General features: G+C 51.1%; 1 protein-coding gene across 1 annotated transcript in view; it reads right to left on the bottom strand.

Annotated features, from left to right (window-relative positions):
- Positions 1–20,166, bottom strand: part of DPYD (dihydropyrimidine dehydrogenase) — a 351,367-nt gene that overhangs the window by 54,820 nt on the left and 276,381 nt on the right. The window contains exons 17-18 of the mRNA XM_036344651.1: positions 6,039–6,159; positions 4,870–4,989 (exon numbers count right to left, since the gene is read on the bottom strand). Coding sequence (XP_036200544.1) covers positions 4,870–4,989; positions 6,039–6,159 — 241 coding nt within the window. The remainder of the gene's footprint in view (positions 1–4,869; positions 4,990–6,038; positions 6,160–20,166) is intronic.

Here is a 20,166-nt window from a genome sequence, read left to right as displayed (position 1 = left end):
ACCCCTTCTCGTCATTAGCAGGTGGCCCTGGCTAAATCCACAGCTCGCTGCTCAGCACGGCCCCTGAGATTTCAGCGTCCGGCCCTCGGAAAATGCTTAACATTAACCTGGAATCCTGACACCCTGGGAACTCGGCTCTCTGCCAGCCTTCCTTAATTAATCCCACGTCCTGTCCCCTGTCCCGGCGAGGCGGTGACGCGGGAACTGCCTCTGAGGCTGGCGGAGATGAGCAGCTCCCAACGAAACGGTCGCCCCGCGTCCTGCGATCCTTCTAGCACAGGAGAGGCACGACTCCGCGAATATTTAAGTGCCTGCTCCCACAGAGACAGGCTGTGCTCCAGTTTTACTTTCGCCAGAGAACATTTTTTGATTAGTTTCAAGCCTGAAATCATTCTTTAGGAAAAGGAAAAACAAAACACACACACACACACACACACACACACACACACAGGAAAGAAATTTAATAATTCATGGCCATGGCTGCCGAGGTAAGTTTTCTTAATATGCCTGTCAGGTCCTGGGGTTTACAGAGTCTATCACATATTTTCTTAGAGGCTGGGACAGACGCACATTGATTTTCCTCATTTTGAACAAAAGAAAATATACCCCATCCCCACAGGCCCAGGAAGGGCGGGCGCGCAAACACGGCGTGGCGTTACCGTTCACCTGCAGGGCCACGGTTATTTTAAAAAACGCACGGGGAGGACGCAGACTGTCTACGCTGGAAGCCTCTGCCCTCCCATCAGTCCTCCCACGGGCGGTGAGGGCCTGTGGACGAGGCCGCCAGGCCCCGTGAAAAATGATGGAATGATGCCTCTGTACGGCGCTCTCCTGCTGAAATGTCAGGCCTGGCGCGGCTGTGCCTCAGGCTCCACGCCTGGCATTTCCCTCCTGTCTGCCTGGTTGCCAGGAAGCAAACACGAACAGTGAGGACTTGTGTCGGGCAGGTAGCAGGCGAGCTCGCTGTCAAAAATCTATTATTAGGGCTCTGATCTCCCGTGCAGACCCGAGGCGGCCAGGCAGCCAGGGACCAGGCGGAGGGGAAGGCAGCACAAAGCCCAGGGGGACGCCTTGTCAATCAGCACAGGAGCATATGCAAATGAGCACATGCAAATGAGGACGGGTCCAATCTGAGCCTCTCTCAAACCCAAGGCTCCTTTATGCTGGGAATTGCCACGCTGCGTCTCTATTTGATCTGCCTCCTTTGGGCTGTTCTGTAAACACAGCGCAGACCAGGGCCTTTAATAATTTGATCAGTTAAACGTGTGATCGTCGGAGAATGTTTTCACATACTAGTATGTGAATCATAGGCTAGGTGTTTTTTGGCATCACTTTGGTGCACACATATGCACACACACACACACACACAAGAGAGATGAGTGGGTAGCAAGCAGAAGGCTCTCCTTTGAATTATTCTTTTGGCATGATTTATCATTTTCTGTTATTCATTTAAATATTACCTTTATCAGGTTATGATAGTCATTTCAATATCAAAATGTAAGCTTTTATTGGTAACGATGGTTATAATCAATAGCTGAAATTTGTGAGACACTAGGCGTCCTTTTCTAAAAGAATTTTATGTGTCAGTAACCCTGTGATTGGCACATAAAAAATCCAGCCCATGAAGAACAGCTTCCTATAAAACACACACGCACGCACGCATACAACCCCGCAGGACTCATTCGTACCCATGTCTGAAAGGACACTGCCCCCAGGGAGGACCTCATGGGACATGTCACACCACGGCTGGATGGCTCTGCTTACACAGGCGATGGCTGTCCCTGGGTTCGGGGCTGTCTTAAGATGTCACTATTTGAAACTAAGTAACTTGAGACTAAAACAAGAAAAAAATAACTCAACAAAAACTAGGAAAAATAGTGAGTCATCCACTTGACGATGGCATTTCTAAATAACGTCACTGGTGAGGTGAGTGTTTCTTCCAATCAAATTAACCTGAGGGATCCTACCCTCCCCCCAAAAAAACCCCAATAATATATTCAACTGTGTGGTGCTCCGTGAGCTGCTGTTGGATGTTAACAAGTTTCCTGCATGGATCCTAGAAAAAGGAAAGGTAGGGAGTAACCACTTACAGTAGAAAGTCTCTACTGTCCAAAGGAAGGCTCAGACCATCGCATTTGTGTGTTTTTTTAAATATTGAATTTACTGTGGTGACACTGGTTAGTAAAATTAGATAGGTTTCAAGTGTATGGTTCGATAATACATCGTAAATACACTGGATCGTGTGTTCACCACCCAAAGTCAATTATTCTTCCATCACGACGTATCCTGCTTTTCCCCTCATCCACCTCTCCCACCCCCTCTCTAGTCATCACCACTGTTGTCTCCATTTGAGTTGTTTTTATTTTTGCTTAATTCTGTCACCTTTTTCACCCCGCCCCCTAACTCCCCTCCCCTCTGACCGCTGTCAATCCGTTTTGTGTACCCATGAGTCAGCTTATTTGTTTGTTAGTTTATTTTGTTCATTAGATTCCATACATAAGGGGAATCATATGGCATTTGTCTTTCTCTGCCTGGCTTGTTTCACTGGTAATAATCTCCAGGTCCACCCGTGCTGTTGAAAAAGGTAAGAGGTCCTTCTCTTTTATGGCGGAGCCGTATTCCACTGTGTAAATGTCCCACAGCTTTTTTATCCACTCGTCTACTGACGGGCACTTGTGCTGCTTCTAAATCTCGGCTATTGTAAATAGCACTGCAATGAACACAGGGGTGCATGTATTCTTTTAAATGAATGGTTTGTGTTTCTTCGGATATATTCCCAGAAGTGGGATCGCTGGGTCGTAAGCCAATGGCATTTTTAACTTTTTGAGGAAACTCCATACTGCTCTCCACAGTGGTTTCACCAACATCCCTTTCCTCCACACCCTCGCCCGCACCTGTCTGTGGATTTACTGATGGGAGCCGTTCCGACAGGCGTGAGGTGGTACCTCCTTGTGGTTCTCATTTTCGTCTCTCTGGTGATCAGTGACGCTGAGCATCTTTTCACGTGTCTGTTGGCCACCTGTGTGTCCTCTTTGGAGAAGTGTCTATCCAGGTCTTCTGCCCAGTTTTTAATTGGGTTGTTTGTTCAGTTTGTGTAAAAGTTCTTTATAAATTTTGGATATTAAGCCTTATCAGATGTATCATTTGGCCAATATGTTCTCCTAATGTTTTCAATCTTATGAAAGTATCTGGTGGCAAATTTGGTGAACTGCCCGGACTGAAGCTGCATTTGGGGTCTCGAATCCACAGCTGATGAACCCAGGAATGGAACGTGGCCACCTCGTTCCCGCCGCCCTGACAACGGGAAACCCTCCCCCTTGCACACAGACTGCGAGGCTCGCTGCGGAAGGCACTGCGCGGAGCTGCTCTGCCCTGAAACAGGTTCCCTGCCTCCTCCAGCCGCTTCTCAGATTCTATTACCTCGAGGTGAAAGCAAACACAGCTCTCACGGCGGAAAACGATTCCTTGTGTCAACATGGAGAGAGGCTCTTTTCAAAACAGACGGTCTAACGGGAAGAGACTCAGCGGAGAGCCTGTTAGAAATGAGGTCCCAGCTCTTGAAGACGTGGGGGGCGTTGTGTTTGCAGGGAACGTTCCACCGAGGCCTCGCCCAGCTTAGGGCCCGAGCGCGTGTTTGTCCAGGAGCTCATAAATCTCAGACACGCCTGTGTGCAGGGCCGCGGCCGTGACCGCTGCGCGCACAAAGGCTCGTGCTGTGGCTGCGACTTCGCCGGCTGCTGGACCCAGTGACGGCGCAGAGACTATGAGGGAGCAGCAGCTTCCGCGAGCTCCGTGAAGGGCGCCACGGACCAGACATAGACCACCACCGCGATCCTTCTCTCACCGATTTGAATGCTCAGCCCCCCGGGGCGCCTCGATGCCCCTGCTGCAGTGTGGCCAACCAGACAGTGCCCGCCACGGTCTGCTCGGGGGTCTCCTGCCTCCATCCACGGGCACCGTGGAGCGGCCCATGAGATTCCGCATCGTGATGGCATTCCAGGCCCCTCTGGTAGCTCCTGCACCTCTTCCCCCCCCCCCCCCTCCTCCTCCTCCTCCTCCTCCTCCTCCTGACATCATGGGAAGTTGTGGGGAGTGGCATTCAGTCAGAAACAGAATATAACCTTTCTTTTCTTTTTAAAAAAATGTATTTTTTATCGATTTCAGAGAGGAAGGGAGAAGGAGAGAGAGAGAGAAACATCAATGATGAGAGAGAATCACGGATCAGCTGCCTCCTGCACGCCCCCCACTGGGGATCGAGCCCGCAACCTGCGCCTGTGCCCTGACCAGGAATCGAACCGTGAGCTCCTGGGGCAGCCGGGACACATTGAGCTACGCTGGGTGGGCCCCGCTCTGCTTTAAAGGCGGGTGTTCGGTGCCGCGAGAGAGTGTGCGGGACGCGAGGTCTGCCACTGCCTCTGGGCTGAAGCTGCACATGCTACAAACGGTCCCATTTGTCTGGGGCAGCCGGGAAAGCCAGATGGTTTGATGAAGGTTGATTTCAAAGTCCTAGCACATGTGCCAACGAATGGAGACTGGGAGGGGGACACGAACATCAGGGCGCCTGTGTTCCCCTGCAGGCCCTGGCGGGAGCCTTCACTCGTCAGTGACAAGACAGTCGCGACGATGAGAAATGTGGACCCAGGAGACAGAATCCCTTACAGCCCTCACGCAGCGTCCCCGCATCTCGAGCCACCAGAGACAGCCTCCAGCTCCCAGGTAGCCGTCTGTCCTTCCCACTGGGAACTGTCACCAGCAACACGACAAGGTGGGGTCATCAAAGACCCGAGACTCTGGCTTGGGACACGCCCTCCGATCTTTCAGCGGCGTCCCCGTCCCCCAGAGCAAGAGGCCAGGGAGGGCACCACCTACCCGACACTCCTCCGTACGTGGTCCGCTTCCCGGCGCCCACTGCTGGCCAGGGTGTGCCGTCGGCGCGGAGTCCCATCAGGCCCGAGACCGTGTTGGTGGCGGTCACACCGTCTGCGCCACCTGCGGAAAACACGTCACCACTGACCTGCAGTTTTGATGGGATGCGGGGAAACCCACGCGGGCCTGACAGCCCGGGAAAACGTGCCCGGCACCTCCTCACGCCCGTGTTTCCCCGTCCGGTGTCTGCCCTGAGCCCGCTCCTCCAACTGCACTTAGAACGCTCGGCATACACATGGCTAATCACCGCCTCTCCACGTTCCCAATTCCTGTACAGACGTGTGCATGCCAAACGTTCTGTACTCAACGCTATTTTCCAGGTAATTTACAATATATATGTGTAATATATGTGCAAATCAGGATGCAATTTCCAGTGGGTAGAAGGCAGCGTAGATGATTTGTAAAATCATGCACTGACCCTATAATTCATGGATTCAAGAGATGTTTGCTGCTCATATGTTTAAGGCAGTGGACTAGGCCCACCCAATAAAATATAATGGCAGCTCGTCAGCAATTTCACATCATGGAAGGTGGTATCTTTTTCTTTTACTTTATTAAAGGTTCAGACGCTGCTGTTGGACTGTTACGTTATCATGTCATTTGTTTCCGGGTGATCTGTAGTACCTGTGGCTTTGTTTCATAATTCTCCCTGCGTGAGACACGAGTTTCTGAGGAAACAGGGCTGTTCCTTGGCTCCCAAGTCTGGCGTCTCTTTATGAGCCTGAGTCCAGGGGCATCTACCGGTCTGGGAGCTCAGGCTCACTCCGATGCTTTCCTTAACCTCTAACCCAGCGGTTCTCAACCTTCTGGCCCTTTAAATACAGCTCCTCATGTGGTGACCCAACCATAAAATGATTTTCGTTGCTACTTCATAACTGTCGTGTTGGTACTGTGATGCATCGTCATGTAACTATCTGATATGCAGGATGGTCTTAGACGACCCCTGTGAAAGGGTCGTTCTGCCGCCAAAGGGGTCGCGACCCACAGGTTGAGAACCGCTGCTCTAAACCAAGACAACACGTACATTCGTGGCCAGAGATAAACTGTGTGTGACTCCATCCCTCGGGTGCGAGTGCACACCTGGGCCATCGGTGCGGGTCTGGAAGCCTTACCTTCCTTGGCAGCTCTCGCGATGCTGACGATGTCCGTGACGTTGGGGGTCAATTTGGCAAAAAACGGAATGCGAATCGCTTGGCGGACCCAGCGGCAGATGTTCCGCACCAGCTCCGGATCCTGTCAGACAGGTGAGCGAGACACAGACCGTGATTAAAGGGCCGCGCTGCCACCGCAGTGTCCCAGCCACGCCCGGCGCCGAGCTCTGCGGCATTTCTCAGGATGACACCTGGATGCACGGGGTGGGGGGCGCCCCCGCTTGACGTGAACGGAGAGTTCAAGGCACAGAGGTCACACTCCTCAACAGGGCCTTCGGGACCCAAAACCACGCAGCACCCGGGGGAAGGACGTGCTACCCACGATGCAGCAGGAGTCAAACTAAACTTCCGGGGAGAGTTTGGGACACCCGCAGATTTCCCAGGGAGCTCCCTGGCTGAAGTCCAGCAGGGCGTATCCAAACTGGGGCCTCCCGGGTGAACGCTATGGGACCTGAAACCTGCTGCTTTCGTTGTTATTATTATTATTACTCTGCAATCCTCACCAGAGGATGTTTTTCCATTGATTTTTTTTTTTAGAGAGAGAGTGGGAGAGAGAGGAAAGACAGAGAGAAACATTGATGTGAGAGAGACACATCGATTGGTTGACTCCTGCAGGTGCCCCGACCAGGGCCTGGGCTGAGGAAGAGCTTCAACCAAGGTACGTGCCCTTGACCGGAATCGAACCCGGGACCGACGCGCTACCCACAGAGCCACCCGGCCAGGGCTCACTCTGTTCTCAGGAGGCTCAGTCAGGAGAAGACCTGTGACCCCCAGTCGATCTCTGAGGATGCGAGCAGGTGCTGAGACAGGCTGCACACGAGGTCATCAGGAACCTTGGCTCCTGCAAACGTTCCCACGATCTGAGCAGCACCTCGCAACACGCACCCCGGAAAGAACTGACCACAGCGGCGCCAGTGGGATACGCGCGCGCCCGTGCTCCGCGCCCCTCCCCGGGGGTCCCGCGGCGCCTGCGTTCTCACGGACGAGTGTCACTTAGAGGGTGATCGCCTGTCATTTAGAGGGTGATCCGGGAAAACAGCTTCGATGTAGTCACGCTCTCTGATTCCCACCCAGACAACAGTCCTCCCCCGCCCATTACTTTTAGTGCAAAATGTATTCTGACAGGTACAGAGTGCACTCTGATAGGTCACCTTAAGATATGCAAAAGCAATTCATTATTGAACGTGGGAATATTATCTTAGCAAGTGGAAATGCGGTGTGTTTTTTTTTTTGAATAAAAGAAAAAGCCAGAAAGAAACATAGTCATATATTTCAACGATGAAACAGTAGGCAAGCACATCCTTTGCAATTAATCTTTGTATATGTAAGAAAGCTGCTCTTTGCGTTTTAACCTTTCTGAGTCTTTTAAGATGAGATTTCGAATGGTCTAACCTTTAGAAAGGACCTTTCCACGTGGGCCTAATAATGCGTCTCAGCCCGTCATCTCGCATTCTTCCAGACCTTATGCGTTTGTGGGCCAAGATGCTGCGGCGAGGCGGTGTCTGGTGATTGTTATTGTCTCCGTGCAGCAGAACTAATCATTTTAACAGAGAAACAGTTCTTCTGGCTTTGCTTGTTCTCTTTTCCAGGACAGTCATTTCCTCATGGGGCACGCTCTACGGGGCACACTGCGCCGTGAATAGGAAAACCTGGAGACTGAGCTGAACAAATTCTCACTCATGAAAATGGAGATCGGCCCTGCCCACGCGATGCTCATGAAATATTTATCACCGCGCCATTGGCCTGATGGAGGAGGGAGTTGCATCTTTGGGACTTTGATGTGTAAGTGATAAATTTCCATGGGACGTAGCCTAGAAATGACAGCAACTCTAGGTGATGGGGATAGCATGTCCTTCGAGAAACACTCGCTTCAAGGTAGAATCGGACAATAGGTGAATGGTCACTTGCCTTGCATAATACGAGGCATGCAGCCTGCTCAGAATTACCAAAACAGACTTAAAATCTTATTGGGGCCTGGCCGGTGTGGCTCAGTGGATTGAGCGTCGTCCCAGGCCCCAAGAGGTCGCTGGTTTCTATGCTGGGCCATAAGATAATCATTTCTAATTCTAATAACTAATATACAGTTATAGTATACAAGAGGCCCGATGCACGGAATTCATGCAAGAGTAGGCCTCCCTTCCCCGGGCTGCCCTCGCAGCCCCGGCTTCGTCTGGAAGGACATCTGGTCTAATCAGCATATTACGCTTTTATTATTATAGGCAGTGTGTAGCATATAGCATATAGCTACATGTCCTAGTGCTAGCATGCGGGGGTGACCGGTGGGGGTACCCTGCTGCTTTGAGGCCCCTGTGACGCCCTCTCTCTGGAGGACTGGCGTTCCCCCAATTACCAAGGGTGCCAAATCTCCCTGGTTTCACGCTGTGAATAAAGGGAAAGCACCAGAGAATGGGGCTGAGGAATTCGTGATGAGCTAAATTACAAGTGAAGTTTGTGACTTTAAGAAACATTTCTCTTCAATTTACCTGGCAATTTTCATGCTGTACAAGTCTTTTCAAAATGCCTTTCTTAGAAGCTTGCGTTTCAGCGAATCCATTTAGCAGCTCTAAGATGTTTTCCACTGAGGAACTTCTGAGCCCTCATTCGCAGGCCCCGCAGTAAGGAGCCAGCATTTTACTGCGTCCTTTTTCTGACAGAGGGAACGCGGGCCCCGAAGGTCAAACTGAGTGCCTCTTTCAACTTCTTAATTTTCTCCCCCATTTTCCAGGCCTGAACCATCATCTCCTTTAGCGAAATTGCTCCCTGAAGTGAAATTCTGCCAGCCCTTGCAAGCGAGAACTAGGAAGGCTCCCACTTCATTCCTACCTGTAAGACCAGACGCAGCGTCAGCGTCATAAATTATTTTTAAAAGGGGACAAATGAAAGTAAGCATTTGAAGCTATAACCACCTGGTAGTCAGTAGCCGTGGGCCTGACATGGATGTGATGACGGGGATGACTGCTGGGAGACGAGATGGGGCCTTCAGCCGATGCCCAATAGACCGAGCCTGTTCTCAACCGAATAGTGAGCTGGCGTCTCTCTCCCTGCGCCCACGGCGCCCCTCAGAGCCCGTACGCCGTGACCCCTCGCAGCGCAGTGCTGAAGTTGAGCCAATGCTCTCCATACGCCACAGAGATCCCACTGAGGGATCAATGATGCTGTGATTACACGTGGCCACAGAGCTGGTGCTAAATAGCTAAGAAACAGACCACACGTACACTCTGCACATGAACCATGACGGGCAGCCCACATCGGTCCCTGTCTAACGAAGGGAGTCAGGTCAGCCTACTGACCTATGCGTCCCTCCCAGACCAGCCGTCACTACCTCTGTTTCTTCCGCCCATGGTCCCCTCCCCACTCACGTCTACACACTGGCTCCAGCCCCCGAAAGAATAAATGTCCTCATTTATCTTCCTTTAAGGTTTTGTATATCCTTCCATTCTTACGGCTTCATAGAGCTTTAGTAAAGAGACGATTACCTGAGTACTATCTGCTGCATAACTGGGTGGATCATTTGATAAAAATATTTGAAAAGTATCAGTAGGGCTGTACATTTCCAAAAACACGTTACAAAAGATGATACAAACGGTTGGACACAGAACATAGGAGCACTCCTGTAGAGCGCTCTTACACCCTCGGCTGCTAATTGTCCAAGAACGACACACCTACTGTGTGCAACTGGCTCTCCTCACAGCTCGCTGCAGTGTCGCTGTGACTGTTGCAATCAATCAGTATAGAAAAGCTATCACTTGCAAATGTTTAAGTTAATCTTATTGCATCAGTTCTTTGTGCCACGGGGCCTTTGGGCTTATTTCTTCCTGTTATTGAACATCTCATCAAAGCTAACAATTTATTTCAGGAGAGATAAGCTAGAGAAAATGAATTCCACGGTGAGTGAGAGGTAATCGGGGCCAGTCTGATAGGAGGAACTTGACACCTACAACAGCTATTAAAGAGAAAGGGAAAAGGAGAAACGTCGTAAATCTAAATTTTGTTAAAATTGCATGAATAGGAATGAGCATTAACAAAAAATGTATATTAGGAGACGGAAGTTGAATCCTGCAGAAGGTCATTTTTGTGGTTAAGCCATTAATGTTGAATGCCCCATCTTACAGGGAGAAGAGCCGCTTTTAGTATAAGCACACTCAAAATCAAGTATCTCTCCCTTTGGGATAGAATCGGAGTTGCAAACGGACAGTCCTGGCCTTCTCTATTTCCAGTGTTTGATCCTTGACAAGCACTCCGCAGGCAACGACAGGGGAGCTGAGAAACATCTGCGTCAACAGGTGTGAAGGGCACATCAGGTAAGCATCTTGCTCTACAATTAAAGCACAAATACAGCCCGGCCGGCGCGGCTCAGTGGTTGAGCGTCGACTTACGAACCAGGAGGTTACAGTTTGATTCCCAGTCAGGGCACAGGCCTGGGCTGCAGGCTCGATGCCCAGTAGGGAGCGTGCAGGAGGCAGCCAATCAATGATGCTCTCATTGATGTTTCTATCTCTCTCCCTCTTCCTTCCTCTCTCACGTCAATAAAAATATATTAAAAAAATAACACACAAATACACACAAAGCGAGTCACTATCAGATTATTCCACATCTGTGAGTTTTGATCAATACAGTATTCACATAAACAGGAATAGACAGACGTTGATATTTCTATGATACTTCCCCTAACTCCGAAAGCACCAAACAGATACCATGTGTTTCAAGAAGCCCTTACTCAGGGCCCTCGCTTCTTAGGGAACAGACAGCTGTTTGAACATTGTGTACCCTGTAGTTCATCCTGATATAGTGACATCAAATGGAACCACAGAAATAAACCCAGATCTGCCCAGCTGTAAAAGAAGTCAGAGGGAGGGAGGCCCACGTCGATGCGTTAGCAACAGCCCTAAGGAGTGTGAAGACCTGTCTGTTTCCTTTCACACCATGTTCTTGCTGTTCATCGTCCATTAGTGCTTGCAGGGGGAAGGGGAGCGAGTCCGTGTGTGAGAGCCAGTCGGCGCCGTGGTAAACAGTAAGGCATCGCCAGCCGTACTTATCCTGCTTGCATAGAGGAGACCACCTGTGGCCCAACAAGTCCCTTTATGGGGTGATACTGACTCACTCATTCATTCATTCAACAAATGTATGTTCAGCTCCTGCCTTCGCTGCTGAGGTTATAACAGTAGATAAGACAGTTACTGGACTCATGGAGTTGTCATTCAAGTGGAAAATACAGCAAGTGGAAAATGCATAAATGTGTAATACAGCGTAAAGTAGGTATTAAAATATATACAGCAGGGCAGGAGGAAGGGGAGAAGGGGAGACTGGGAGGCGGAGTACACTGGGGACGGCTGCCTGGGCTCACCCTGAGGAATCCACACTGAACTCTGTGTATCCTATCCAGGATCAACACAAACCACCACTTGCTGTTACCGTGACTTAACTTATTTTAATTTCATGGAGTTAACTTTTTTTTCTGTGCTCCTAGACTTTGCGTGGTCAGGACCTGCATATATTTTTCATCATGCCGTATCATCTATAGGGAGCATAGCACTGGTTTACAACAGATAAAATTGTCGACTATTCATTGCCTTCAATAAGACTTTATGAGAATGAGATGTGACTTCAAAGCCAATGCCAGGCGCACTATATACATAGAAGGCTAAGGGTCTGTCTGGCAGATAGCTATGATGCTCAGTGACCACCAGGGGGCAGACACTCACCGCAGGAGCTGCCATGATGCGCACTGGCCATTTAAAAATAAATGGCACCATGGACCTGGTGCTGACAAACCTTCCCCCAAGTGGGACGCAGGCCCTGCTATCACCCCAGAGTGACACCCCACCAAATCGCAGTCAGTGCTCCCAAGACCTGATGGCACAAAATGTGGCCCACAGCCCAGCCCAGCCCGGAAACGGTCACTGTGGGCACTGGGTAATGACGTCACATAGCAACGCCCGTCTTCCTCTTCCTAGCGACTAGCCTCCTTGGAGTTTCTTCAGCCCATGAACACGGCTTGCTTTATAGCCAGGTGCAAACATTTTACAGTTTAACCAAATGTCTGTGAAGCGTTTTCCCGTGCCTCATCTCATTTGATCCTCACAGAAGTCCTGGAGTAGGTAGATAGGACCCTCTTCTCATTAGCCGGAAAACAGAGATTTAGAAAGCTCAGAAACTTGACCCAATGAAAAAGAAGAAAGAAATGTTGGAACTTGAAAATGACTTCAGGTTTTCTCACTGCACAGAATATAGTCAACCACTGCTGCAGTTAAATATTTTACCCTTTGTTGTCCCTGCGTGATCTACAATAATAATCTGCTTTGTGTTGATATTTACTGCTGTGTTGCTGACAATGACCTGAGAGAGAGGTTGGGGTGCTTCACTGGACTGGAAAAAGTTTAGCTAAATCAGAAAGCAGGTCTAATGAAGCAAGTTTATTCTATATCTAGAAAAGGCTAAGTTGACTCACGCATGCGCGATACCTATAAAGCTCTTGCTGGCACCAATCGCACGCCGTGTTTCGATCTGTCACTGTCGATTGTGAATTTAGCTGACACTATTATTGAGAAAGGGCGAATAGCAATATTAAAATATTTCTTCTAATTAATTTCCTTTCGGTGTGCATGAATCCGTGCACCCAGCCACTAGTGTTTTATAAGATCACTACTTGTTTCTATTACACGGTTTTCTAGGTAACAGAATAGCAGGAAACCGAGAGGCAGGTGTTAGCGGGTAGAGGGCTTGTGAAAGTCAGGCTAATGCTTCGCCAAGCCATTCGCTTAACCAGCCTCATTGTACCAGTCACGGTTTTTGAAAAACCATATAATGCTCTACTTTATATGAGACCATTCACCAGAAGTTAAAACTGCAAATGTTTGCACTTGTGTTCAAATGGGTTATTGCTGGGGAGTGAAATTTTCTTCACAATGAAGGAATGAAGAAAAAGGGAAGGAGGAGAGGGAGGGATGGAGGAAGGGAGGGAGGGAGGAAGGAAGGGAGAGAAGGAGGAAGGAAAAAGAGGGAAGGAAGGGAGGAAGAAAGAGAGAGAGAGAGGAAGGAAGAGAGAGGGGGAGGAGGGATCGATAAAGGGAGGGAGGGAGGCAGGCTGGCTGGAGGAGACGAGACCTAAGAAACGGAATTAACTCCTCCAAATCATGGCATTTGTATTTTGTCACAAATTCAACAATAGTGCCATCTGTTCAGAGAGGCTTAAGAATAATGGGTAGCATTTCACTTTCAGACACAGGCCTAGAATGACATAAGATTAATTGAATGTCTGTGCTTTTATTAAGAAAATACGTTGGGTTACATTTCTTCTTAAAGCTACACACACTTCTGCGCAAGCAGGAAGGCAGAGACATGCGGCCACAGTCCTCCTGAACGTGTGGCTACTGTGCCGTGTTTAGGAACGTTCTGGAGTTCCTCCGCCAGGTCCCTCGTATTCCCCGAGACGCTCCCGAGACCCAGGCTGCCGTCTCCGAACTGTGCCAGGAGCACCGGGGACGCAGAACTGAGGAGGCAGCCAGTGCTCCTGGGCCCGGATCTGCCGTGGGGGCCCGAGGCGGCCGGTCCTGCCCAGCCTGCGTGTGGAGCTCTGGGTCTGAGCTGCCTCCTTCACGTGAGGTCTTTCAGCCACTGCTCCTGTTTCTGTTTTATGTCGTTTACTGTCAAGGGCCAGATGGCTTCCACAGGATTTAAAACAGGGCGTGAGTCCGGCCAAGGTGGCTCAGTGGTTGAGTGTCAACCCATGAACCAGGAGGTCACGGATTGATTCCCGGTCAGGGCACGGAAAAGCCGGGTTGCCGGCTCCATCCCCAGTGTGGGGCGTGCAGGAGGAGCCGATCCATGATTCCCTCTCATCACTGATGCTTCTATCTCTCTCCCTCTCCCTTCCTCTCTGAAATTTATAAAAACATATTAAAGAAATAAAACAGCCGAGTGAAATATCCATGTATACAATGAAATTGCTTACAATGTATCATACATGCACTCGGTTTCCACTGAAGACATAGACCCACGCATGTATGTGTGTGCAAGCGCACATGCACGCACCATGTATGTGTGGGCCTATGTACACACACACACACTATGGACAGATGAGCAGTGGCAGTGCCGTCAGGGCAGGGCGAGGAGCTGTGCCACCATCGGCGGACGTGTGACTGCGGACTCTGTCCCTTTTGGTTCTGTCCCCAAAGCACGTGCATCTGCTCGGAGCGCGTCCCTGTCCCCTGAGCACGGAAATGGTGTAGGCTGGTCATGCCCATGGAGGCCGTGCCTCCTCCTGGCGGGGGAGGGGAGAGCAGGACTGAACAGGGACCGTGTGCTGGGTCCCCACATGCTGGGTCCCTGGCCCAGGACAAGCAGTGCTACATGCCCCAGGCTCTGGGAGAAAGCGGTAAATGCGCAGTCGATAAGTAAGTAAATGCTGTATCAGTGCGATGATACACGGAAAACACAAAAGCAAGAACTGAAGAACAGCGCTCCATAACGCAGTGCACCCACTGACTACACTCGTGCCGTGTCCAGTGTTCGTGGGGATCCTGTAAGGCCTGCTCACATCTCCTGTGAAAGGAGTTTGGACCACACAGCAGGGATGGTGTGAGCGAGTCATGCGGCTGCAGATGAGCTGGCTGTGGAGGCCTCTGGCAGCCGACGCCACACCGCTGTGCAGTGCGGACAGGTTTTTTCCAACTGAGAAGCACAGATTAATTTTTTAAATTTTTTACTTATTTAATATATATATATATTTTTTTATTGATTTCAGAGAGGAAGGGAGAGGGCGAGAGAGAGAGAATCATCAATGATGAGAATCATTGATGGGCTTCTTTCTGCACACCCTCGACAGGAATCGAAGCCGGGACCCTCCAGTCCGCAGGTGGACACGCTATCCACTGAGCCAAACTGGCCAGGGCACAAAATAATTTTTCACAGTGATCTGTCTAAGGCGGCCCCTGCAGAAAGCCAGCTGCTGATTCTCACGGACATGAAGAAAAGACTAAACCATTTAGAACCGCTGCGTCTCAGGAAGCAGAAGTTCTGGGTCCAGTGGCAGTGCCGCGCGCGTCTATGCTCTATGTGGGACACACGGCACAGGGGTGTTCGAAAATGTCCCAGCGGGGCTCAAGCAGAAGCCACGTCAACAGCTCATCGATGATTCCGGTTCTGCTTCTACAGACGCGTTAGGGGTCCACGGGGACCGTTTCCACACTTCAGTTTGACTTTAGACTCTTTCCGAGGAAGGTTTTACAGGAGAGCGATGCTTGGGGATTTGAGGTCTTGGGACATATGCTCATTCATATCGACGTCTCAGGGCTCGGAGAGCACCTCTCCGACAATTTCTTGCTAATTCTTCGGTAGCTGCTAAAGCTTGGCTTATTCAGCTTAATGTGGCACTTATTTGGGAGACGCAGATTTTTAAAAAAATAAATGTTTTCATTAATTTCAGAGAGAGGAAGGGAGGGATAGAAACATCATTAAGAGGAAAACCAGCAAAATGTTTAAAATATTGATTTCTTAATTTTGGGTTGGGAAAGTGGGGGGCATCTTATACACAGAAAAGTAATGACAAAAATTAGCCCGGCCAGTGTGGCTCAGTGGCTGAGTGTCGGCCTATGAACCAGGAGGTCACGCTTCAATTCCCGGTCAGAGCACATGCCCAGGCTGCAGGCCCCATCCCCAATGGAAGGGCTGGGGTGGGGAAGGGGCATGCAGGAGGCAGCGGATCAGTGATTCTCTCTCGTCATTGATGTCTCTCTCTCTCCCTCTCCCTTCTTCTCTGAAATCAATAAACAATTTTAAAAAATAATAATTACAGACGTTATTTAAAGAACCTGGGAGAATGGAACCGCCGTGAATTCAACCTGAGGGTGCTGCCCTCCTGTCGGCACTCAGCATGCGTGGGAAGCATGGACGTGCCGGGCAGCTATGCGTGATGCCAGGGAGAGAGGGTTCCACCAGGAGCCAGGAAGCCCGAGTTCTAGTCCTGGCTTGGGGACAAGATGAAAAGGATCAGAACGGGGAGGCAACACGTGCTTAGAGAGATGGAAAAGGAACCACACGCGTCCAATGTCAAGAAGCTGGAAGCCGAGGCTGTGAGTGAGATGAGGCTGTGCCGGCTGGGGGAGGGTCAGAGCCTGGGGCCAGCGGACTGACTACCTCCTGACAGCTCTGAGGAGAGAGGGACGGAAGTCAGGCAGGAGGAGTGGGGGTGTGGATGGGGAGGGAGCAAAGACGGTTTCCTAGGTGACCGGAGATGAAGCAGGAAAACGGACAGGCGTACGGAGAGGCTGGTAAGATGGGAGGAAGGTTTATCTCAGGGCTTCTATCACGTCCGGGGCCGGGAAGATGGAGAAATGAAACAGAAAAGAGGGGAACGAGTCAGACAGTAAAACGGAGAAGGCTGGGCGTAGGCACCGAGCAGGGAGGCTGGTCTGGGCAGGAGGAGGGACCTGCTGGCTAGACAGAAATCAGCCAGGAGAGCCAATCAGAGAGGAAGCCGGACGCCCCAGGACGCACCCCATCCCCGCTGTCCTCCCTGCCCGCAGAAAAGCACTCACTGCCCCCGTGCTGCCCACGTCCGCCCACAGGGTGGTGACGCATCCACTCAGGCCGGCCCCAGGGCGACCCTCCCGCCTCCGCTGTCCTCCAGCAGGAGATTTTCAAAGGCCATCGTAGCTGACGCAGAACTCCCAGGCCTTTTGCTAAGAAACTACCGAGGCCGGTCTAAACGGGGGAATCACAGCGCGACAGGGCTTCTGGAATTGGCTTCCAGCGAGCAGCACCCGAATGAAGTGAACGGGAGGCTGAGTGGGATGTGAAAGGCGTGCGTGGCCAGGGGAGTCCGGGACAATAGCGTGGGAGTGCCGACAGCTAAGCGACCGCTCAGCCATGGCCACAGGCGGGGCTGTGTCGACACTGGCGGGGGCTGTGCCCCGGCTGCAGGACCTGACTGGCTGGTGGCAGCCGGCTGGCGGCATGAAGAGCTTGGTTTTCTTCCTGGGAAGGGAGCTGCCTCTGAACCAAGCCGAACGCGGTCCCTGCTTAGTCCCATTGGCCACCGGATCGCCACTCCTGCCGCCTTTCTGAGTGGGCGGGCCTTTCACTTTCAGGCATTTGAGTAGGTCTGTGACCGTGTAGTCCCTGTGCCACAGAATTCTGTCGACCAATTGGCAGGACATTATAATCCCATTATTACTTTTTAAAATTTTAACTTGATTTCTATTTTAGGAGAGAGAGGAAGGGAGAGAGAGAGAAACATCAATGTGAGAGTGAAGCATGGATCAGCTGCTTCCTGCACACCCACTACTGGGATCAAACCGGAAACCCGGGCACATGCCGGGCCAGGGATTGAACCGGTCACCTTCCGGTGCACGGGACAAGGGCCAGCCGAGCCGCACCGGCCCGGGCAGAACCCCGTCATGCTGACCTACCATTTTTAACCCCAGACGTGTGGACGGAGACACCGGGAAGCTAGCTTTGGTAGAAATAACCCAAACAACACAAAGGCGAGAGTGAGCAAATGTGAAAGAGGAACACGTCACGTGCGCCCGAGGCGAGAGTTAAAGCTGCGGTGAGGGCTCTGGACAGGCGGGACGTTGCCGGAGGAAGTCACCGCAGTGAGCCGGTCAGCACCTCTGAGCTCTGAGTCCCGGGGAAGGTGCCAGAGCGGGGCTGCCTCCACGCTGCGAGCGGGGTGGGGGTGGGGGTGGGGGTGGGGGTGAGCAGAAGTCCCAGCGGGTGTGAAGGTGACACCACAGGTGCCAGCACTGCACTGCCTCAGGCGCTGCGGTTCGCAAAGGCCCCCTGGGCAGCCCCTGCTTGCCCGCAGACACCTGGGAGGGGACCTGTTCCAAGCCCTGCCGTCTGGGGGCCCTGGCTCTCTCCCACTGGCACCTACACCGTCCACCTGCTCAGTGAGGGGCCACCAGCTCACTACACAGAACCAAGGCATCACCCCTAGCCTTCTGGTTTTCGTATGTATGTACGTATGAATGTATGTATGTATGTATGTGTGTTTATTTCAGAGAGGAAGTGAGAGGGAGAGAGAGAGAGAAACATCAATGATGAGAGAGAATCATCAATCAGCTGCCTCCTGCATGCCCTCTACTGGGGATCGAGCCCACAACCCGGGCCTGTGCCCTGACCAGGAATCAAACCATGACCTCCTGGTTCCTAGGTCGATGCTCAGCCTCTGAGCCATGGCAGCTGGGCCTTCCGGTTTTCTATGGCTCAGGAGGGCCTCCCGTGCTGGCGTGTGCCCGTGGGGTGAAACCTCCGTGATAGGGAAGCCGAGAAAAATTCCCACCTGTTTCATGGGCTCAGGGATGCGTGGAAGGAAGGCAAGCTGCCCAGGTAGCTCCCATGAAGGAAGAACGAATGAATGAGGTCGAGGAGAATGCTAACTTAAGTGTAATGAGTATTCGCAAGGAGGTGCCATTAGAAAATAAAAATAATAATTAATCGAATGGGCAATGACGATTTTCTGAGTACTAAAACCACATAGAGGGATGGCAAAGCAGAGCAGCCATGCTGAGAACGGAATTAGAGGCCCGGATAATACCATGAGAGGGGAGGGGAGAGGAAGGAAAATGAACAATAAAGTAAGAGGTCTAGAGGAGAGCAGTTCCAGATGGGGGGCAACATGAGCAGGGAATTAAAGAGAGAATAAGGAAATAACAGAATAAAAGTTCCCTGAGTGGGAGAAAGACTTTTGACAAAATGGGCTCAGTCGGATGCAGACAGGATTAATTTTCCAGGAAGCCACACACCTAGACATAATCAGGGCAAGCGTCTGACCTCCAATGCTAATGAAGACATTCTCGCTTCTGCCAAGAACAAAGCGTCGTCTTCCTACAAAAGGGAGATTATCTGGCTGTTACAGCAAAGGACCATGATGCCAGAATCCTTCCATCAGCGAACGAAGCCCTCCCATGGGAGGAAAGCACAACGGTGCTCGGCACCCAAGGGCTCAGGCTGAAGCCACCCAGGTCCTGGCATCTTAGCTGAGAACACACTCGAGGAGCACACTCCCCTCACAGCACTTCAGCCGGAAGCAAGTCGCTTCTTCCCACGCAGAGGAAGCAGAATTTAACAGCACGACAGACAGTGCGGATGCGGATGGTAACTCTCTCTAAGCAAGACTTGGAATAGAAGTTACAAGATACGGCTCTTAGAATTAAACGTGTATATAATTATATATTTGAATAAGTAAATAGATATATTTGATTAAAATCTGCAACTAAAATTTTTCAGCTACGCAGAAAAACCCAGGACTTGTGGAGGGAAGAGAAGAGGAAGGAGCAGACAGGAAGGAGTCTGAACGCCCCATGAGTAGAGGGAGAAGGGGTTCAGGCATAAACGTGGGGTGTCCTAGAAGGGCCATCATCAGTAATGACCTTGATGTACTGACTGAGAAACACGGCTTAACAGATCACTGTGAGCAGAACAGGAGTTCCATACCGAGTGAGAAAGACCAAGTACACAGACAGGAAACACCACGATAGGAAATAATCCATCACATGGACCAGTCGCACTCCATGCTGAACAGGCTGAGTTTCTTATAAAAAATGTCCACATTGGGCTACAAGTTAAGTCGAGTAGCTAAAGTGAAAAGAAATGAGTGCAGGAATGGCATCGTGACGTGAAGAGTGAAATTCCAGACCCCAATCATGAAAGGTGGTGAGGAGTGACATTCCATCATGACCACAGGCCTGGCCCCCAGAACCGCAGGCACCGACTGCTCAGCACACAACCCGAAGCACAGCACCTCGCGGAGGGCGTAAGGCGCAGCACGACGCGGGTGGCTGTGGAACCAATGGGGACATATGTGAAAACACAGTGACAGTAGAGATGAATACACCCCGTCTAGATTTGGAGCAGTCCGCTGGGGACAATCAGCAAGGATGGCGGCCCTGTGGGTGACATAAGGAACCAGGGGTCTATAGATACTGTGGAAGTCGGGGGCCCCCATAGTGCATCTTTCCTCCTAGACCCAGGAGAATACACTGGACGTACCACTGGCCACAAGAACATCTCGGCGGTTTCCCCACAAATAGTGGTTCCGCTCACCAGTTCCTGGAGCAGACTCCAAGCCTCCACCCTCCTCCACCCG

The sequence above is a fragment of the Myotis myotis genome, unplaced genomic scaffold (assembly GCF_014108235.1).
Source record: "Myotis myotis isolate mMyoMyo1 unplaced genomic scaffold, mMyoMyo1.p scaffold_m19_p_18, whole genome shotgun sequence".
In the NCBI taxonomy this organism is placed as follows: domain Eukaryota; kingdom Metazoa; phylum Chordata; class Mammalia; order Chiroptera; family Vespertilionidae; genus Myotis; species Myotis myotis.
The sequence above is the reverse complement of the archived record's forward strand: the minus strand, read 5'-3'. Positions and strand labels throughout refer to the sequence as shown.